This window comes from Pteropus alecto, unplaced genomic scaffold (assembly GCF_000325575.1).
Source record: "Pteropus alecto unplaced genomic scaffold, ASM32557v1 scaffold13, whole genome shotgun sequence".
NCBI lineage: Eukaryota > Metazoa > Chordata > Mammalia > Chiroptera > Pteropodidae > Pteropus > Pteropus alecto.
In genome coordinates this window covers 8,456,044-8,462,745 of record NW_006434373.1, presented here as the reverse complement: position 1 = coordinate 8,462,745, position 6,702 = coordinate 8,456,044, and the positions used below count along the sequence as shown (strand labels likewise).

At 38.7% G+C, this 6,702-nt stretch overlaps 1 protein-coding gene across 1 annotated transcript in view; it reads right to left on the bottom strand.

Annotated features, from left to right (window-relative positions):
• Positions 1–1,364: 1,364 nt before the first annotated feature.
• Positions 1,365–6,702, bottom strand: part of METTL21C (methyltransferase like 21C) — a 7,505-nt gene continuing 2,167 nt past the window's right edge. The window contains exons 2-4 of the mRNA XM_006909381.1: positions 5,638–5,786; positions 2,943–3,060; positions 1,365–1,782 (exon numbers count right to left, since the gene is read on the bottom strand). Coding sequence (XP_006909443.1) covers positions 1,388–1,782; positions 2,943–3,060; positions 5,638–5,786 — 662 coding nt within the window. The 3' untranslated portion in view covers positions 1,365–1,387. The remainder of the gene's footprint in view (positions 1,783–2,942; positions 3,061–5,637; positions 5,787–6,702) is intronic.

The window sequence follows — 6,702 nt, the reverse complement described above, 5'->3', positions numbered from 1 at the left end:
TTGAAATGGCTTCTAATTCGATAACTTGGAATGTCTTTGCATTTACTTAGATTATCTTTAATTTATCTCAGTATTGCTATAAATTTGTATAGCATCCTTGCATATTTTTTATTAGATTTATTACTAAGTATTTGATATTGCTCTTATAAATTATCTCTATTTAAGTTTTATTTTCTATTTGTAATTAAAATTTACAAATACATCTGAGCTTTGTATATTGACATTTGGAAACCTTGCTAAACTCTTGCAAATTTCAATAATTCTATTGTAAATTATCTGTAGTTTCAGGAGTTAGCAAACTGTGGCCTGTGGGCCAAATCCAACCCATAATCTGTTTTTACAGAGCCCACAAGCTAAGAATGGTTCTTGCATTTTTATAAATGACTGTTCAGAAACAAAACAAAACAAAGAAAATGCTGCAGAAACAGTATATGGTCTGCAAAACCTAAAATATTTATCATCTGGCCCTTTACAGAAAAAGTTTGCTAACCCTGGCCTACATAAATAATCATATCATCCATGAATAATTCTAAATGTTCGTGTTTTATTTCTTTTGTTTCTTTGACTACATTGGCTAAAATCTCCAATGGTTGTGAACTAAAATTTTAAGTCTTTTTCCCCATCTCAAGGGAGAAACTTTTAGCATTTTATAATTATGATGTAGCATTTTATAATTTAGATGTTTTCGTAGCTTTCCTTAATTAGAACAAATAAAAATTTCATTCTTTCCTAATTTTCTAAGAAATTTTAATTAAAAAAAAATCAGACAGTCCAGAAATTTAACTTGAAATAGTCCTAGGCAATTGGCTCTGAGGAAGAGTATTTGTAGATTAAATTCTCTTAAGAAGTTCCTAAGGTAGCATCCTTGTTCCAGCACTGTTTCCATATTTTTCACTTTTAGTCATTGTTAAACCTAAAATTGTTTTCTATCTCTCAATATCCTCTCCCTTTGCTACAGCTAAAATTCATATAAGTAGATTCTTTAAATTAAGATATAAAGACCCTATCAAGCTTAGTTTCAAAAAGCATGTGTCAAAATTATATTGACAAGTTTAAAACTGTGCTCTACAGTAGAAATAACAAGGAGGAAATCCACTTGTTTATTAATTTATTCATGTAAAATTTATTAAACATTTAATTGAGACTTTTGGAAGCTAGCAAAGCTATTTTATGTTTTCATGTTATTCTTTACAGATAGAAATTAACCAGATTATCTTAAACAGGTTAGTTTAGAAAGTGGCTATAATATTTAGTTCTGTTTATTCTAGGCGTACAAGTTGTTTTTATGCATTATCTTCTCAATCTCATAAAAGAAGTGTTTTATTGACAGTAATCACTAGCACTACTCAAAAGCACTACTAGTTTTTTGAAAGGCATTTTGTGTAATTTAGTCCCATTTTAATGTTCCTTTAAAAATTTTAACTGATGACTCTGGAAATTCAGCCAAGAATGTTGTATCAAAAACTTGCTTGAATTTATCTAAAAATTCATAATCAGTGCTGAATCTGAATTTGTTTGCCCAAAGCATCACTGTCCCTGGCTGGCAAAGGTACACCATGGTAGCGAGCAGCTTATCCAGGAAATAATGGTGGTAGACCACATCAGAGGCCAGAATGTAATCATAATAAAAAGTTGACTTGGGGAAGTTTTGTTCCAGGCCTTCTCCCCATACCAGTTCTTTCACTTCGGGCAGATGTGCTGTACAGTTTAATGTGTTCCTTAGAAGGTTGTATTGAAGGTTTCCTAGGACATCAGGCATATCCGTTGCTGTGACTTGAGCTCCTAAGAAATAAAGGGGAAAAGTATAATAATTATCTAGAAACATTGAGCAGCCACAGTGGACATATACTCTCAGAGAGAAACAAATAAATAAACAAACAAACAAACAGAACTGGACTTCTCAATCTTGGCCCTATTGACATATGGGCTGGATGTATTTGATGTAATTCTTGCTGGATAATTCTTTCTTGTGGGGGGCCTGCTCTGTGCACTGTAAGATGTTTGGCAGCATCTCTGGTCTCCATTCACTAGTTGCCACTAGCACCTCCCCACCCCACCCCCAAGTCATGACAATCAAAAATGTCTCCAGACATGGCCAGATGTCCTTTGTGGGGCAAAATGACGTTTGGTTGAGAACTGCTGAAGTAGATTCATGGTGCCATCTTTTAAGAAACTGTAAGTTAAACGGTGGTGCAATGTTGGGAGATTTCAGGGTAGTTAGCTAAACATACTAAGATTCTTAGCATCTACTTAATATAATAACACATAATGTTTTTTCTAAATTGTATTTATCTGAAGATTTTGTTTTTCTCTTATATGAAGTAATCAGTACCCAGTTTACATTCCACAAACGATGATCTATTTTGTATGACTCTCCCCCTTATCTAAATTCATTAAATTAATTCTTAGGCATGTTAAAGCTAGTGACAGTGGTTCACAAAATAGATCACCATATTTCCAAGTTGTTTTTAAAAGAAGAACTGTAATAATGTAGGCAGAAGTATGCCAGATTTATACCCACCTCTTGCCCACTGCCCAGGAATGCACAATCTGCATTTTGGATGGAAATCTGTCTTCACTTTGGATTAACTCACTTGTCTCCTTCAAAATGTTAGTTTTAGTATTTGCAACAAAAATCAAGAGACAGCATAACATAGTTGTTTACAACAGGGATTTGAAAGGCACACCTTCAGAATTTCAACTTCATCATATCGTAATGGGTGTACTGGGCAAGTTACTTAATTTCTCTAAGACACAATTATCTTATCTCTGAGAATAACAGCAGTAATTCTACCTCATGATATTGGGGAGAGTGGGGAGTTCAACGAGTAAAATCATGGCCAGGCACCTAAATCACAGCCTGGCACAGTAAGCACTCATTGTCACTTTTGTCACAATAAAGTTCTTTTGAAACAATGTCAGGAATAAACAAATAAACAAACCTAAAATACTGGCCACAATGGAAACAAGGCCTGGTCCAGCACCAATTTCAAGTATTTTAGCATCTTGGAGATTCAATTCCTCTGGATGTTCTTCCAAATACTGACACAGAGCTGTAGCCTAAAAAATATTCACAGTTGTCACCTAGGCACTGGAACACTGAAAACCAGTAGTGACTCCAATCCCCTAACCCAAGTTAAATACTGTAAGACATGTTGTTAATAGTTTCAGTTTATCGAAGGGTTAATAAGAATCAAAATTACATTTAATTTCATATTTGGACCTCTGGAATATGAAAATTATAATATGCATCAAAGGAACGAAAGAAATTAGTTTGTTAAATCACCTGCACCAGAAGACCTTTGATCAACATGAAGATTAGGAACAGGAAGATCATCTCATCTCTTACAAATCTGAGACATGAAGCCTACAGAACAGCAACTTCTTGCTCAGGTTTAGTCACGCTGGGCCTCCTACTGCTTTAAAAATGTTGTATAAACTTCCTCAACACCTCTCTCCTATCCTCTGTCAAAACTCAAGTGGGTTAGGACTTTGCTATTCTGGATTACTGGACAGTTGGGCTTTTTGTTTTTGTTTTTGTTTTTTTGTTTTTTGTTTTTGTTTTTTCAGAGTAGTTCCTCTAAGAAACAGACTATCCAAACAGTACTTCCCAAACTTTAGTGTGCACACGAATCATCTGGTGGCCTGGTTAAAGGTGTACATCCTTATGCAGTAGATCTGGGTCAAGGGGCTCAAGGCTGCATTTCTATCTAACAAGCCGCCAGGTGATGCCAGCACTGCTGGTCCAGGGACCACAATGAGTAGTAGCAAGGAGATGTTAAAAAAATATATGTGAATAAATAAAATAAGGTAGCTTTTTATATAGGAAATCAAACATCCCTTGAGAAGAAAGAGTAATTATTTGCTAAGTGGGGTTTCAATATTAGGAAGACAGTGTCACCAAGAGCCATTTAAAGGACATATACTTTGAGGGGTTTTCTGAAGAGATGGGCTTCTGTTGGCTTCCTTCCTCGAATGCCCTGCTCTGTAAAAGGCTGGCCCCATTGGGGTGCCATCTGGATAAAAGGCTTTCTTTGGGAACAGCTACATCTTTTAACATTGCAAACATTTCCCCCGCCCCCCGCCCCCTTGCGAGCCCCATTAGCAAACTCCTAAAGGGATCTCTTTCACCAAAGGCTGCACTTGAAATCAAACAAAAAGGATATTTTCCCACTTTACATAAACCTTCTTTTGTAGCTTTTAGGGAATTGAGGACCCAAGAGAGGCCAGGGTTTGGTGCATGAGGAGCTGAGGCCTTATTGAGAGTAAAATTGTCCTGTGGACAGATACTCTTTTTCCATTCCTAATCTCTGAACCTCTTCTATAGTTATCTATTTGCCAAATATAATAGGAAGCTGTGCAGTAGTTTGGTAGTTTTCAAATTCATTGTTAAGCCAAAGAAAAGCCTTCATTTGAAGGAAATCATACTTATATGCATAGAGGGTAAAAATCTAGCTTCTTTGATGTCAAGGAGAATGAGGGGGTGGAGCTCTAAGAGCCTGGAGCCCCTCGTCTGTCTCTCCCTTTTTCCCCACCTCCTGCTCCCGCTTGCACTTGCCACCAGTACCTCAGATTGCTCTGAGGGAGCTCCATGTAACCTCTAATCATGACTACTCAGTGTACACGTGGTCCCTGGACTAGCAGGTCTGTATCACCTGGGATCATCCAAAGAATGCAGAGGTGCAGACGCCTCCACCCACTCCCAGGCCTCCTGAATCAGATCTGCATTTTAACACGATCCCAGTATGATTCTCATCCATGCTAACTAACAATTGTGCTGTTCTGTTTGGGAGCTTCTCTAAGCACAGGCTGAAAACCTCTGCAGGGGAAAAAACGACGGTGCGGAGTCCGAGGCCACAGTCACAGGCTGGTTCTGCATCATGCCCCCCGTGGAATAGCTTTACCAAATCAATGAACTTTCCTTCATTGATTCATTAATTCGCTATTATTAATGAATAATACTACATTAACAGTTACAGCTAACACGAGCTCAGGTGTACCACCAAACTGAACTCTCATGACCATCTTGGGAACTGGATCTTACCACTTCCCCAGCTTTAAATATGGAAACGAAGGTAAATGGAGGTGAACTGAACATCTATGACCACACAGCCAGGAAATAGTAAGTTTTCTAGCTCTAAATTCAGAGTGTTTCCTCCAGTTCACCGCCATCCTCATGGGGCTGTTGCAGGGAGAACGTGAGATGGAGTAATGCTTCCTAAACGTTTACCAGAAGGAATATCCACAATGTGAAAAGGAAATGAGCACCTGAGGGTCTGTGGGAGTAGCCCAGAGGCATGTGCTGCAAAATCTAAACTCTAAAGACCTAATGTTTTTTCTTAACAATTCATATGAATTTTTCATCCTACTGTCATGATATTTTCAAGTTTGTATTAATATAAATAATGATGTTTTAAGAATATAGCATAGAGGAAAATCAATGCTTATGGGACAGATGCCATGCATTGGTGGAGCCCAAGTACGCTACCCACACGCCTGGGAGTCTACAATCAACCCTCGGTCGGAGAAGCGCAGGATGTGAAAGCCCTTGGCAAGGTGTCGAAGGCGGCGCAGATGGACGGAAGTGTTACAATCGTCTCCAGAAACCCTGCCATCTCAGGGTAAGAGCTCTCTCACCCCTGGCCACACCACTGCTCCGTAGCTCTCTATCGACTCTTGAATGACAATCCTCTTGCCTGCAAACAGATAATACTCCTGAGTGTAGCTGGCATAATTTGTAGGAACAAATTTCTGGAGACTGTGAAGAGATGGTTTCTCGTTAAAATCTGTGGGACAGAAAATGAAATAGGTTTTACGATTTGTTGATCCAGTGCAAATAAACACTTGGTGTAACTGGTAAGACGGGAGCAGACTGAGAATTCCTTCCGCAAACAGAGGGAGTGATGCAATCAATGACAATGGCTGCAAACTGGCACAAAACTGAATGATATCGGGTGACGGTCACATGAAATTCAGATATGGCATTTTTATCATCTGACAAAATGCCAAAGGATGCCCTGTGTCCTTCCCTCTATTTAGGAGAGGACAGCAGAGGTGATCTAGGCCCATGCTCTGTTTTGATGACAAGAGAAACCTAAATGGCATTTAAAAGTAAAGTGGCATGAACGAACTGTCTGTGCAAGGAGGCCCTAGGCAAACATGGACCTGACTATTTTTAGGTCTTGAAGTAACATTCCCACATGTTGGCTGGAGCATGTTCCTTAAATCCTCCCTTCATCTGCTCCTCAAAAGGTACAGGTCACCCAAAGATAAGCCAGCCCCACAGTCTGGGGGGAGGTTGTCAGATGAGCTCTGGCTATTAAGTTACTACTGCTCTAAATACTTTATACTCATGACACACTCTAGCAGCTCTCAAATATCATATAAAGTAAGAGGAAAAGGGCACCTGCTCGGAGGAGGATGTGAATAGAGGGTGGAGGGTGGCGGGTTTTTGAAGAAACCTAATCAGGAATCAGCCCTGAGAGGCAGGTATGAGACTAGTGCAGGTATCACTGCTTTCCATATGCATTAGGACGGTTCTATGCTGCTGATCTGCAAACCGTTTGTAACAGGTTCACAGGAAGAAGAGTACAGAAACTTGGCGTAAGCATTTCGAATTTTTACAGCAATATGACCATGTCTGTTGAATCTAATTACCAAAAAAAAAAAAAAAAAATGGGGGTTTTTTTTTGCATTCTTTTG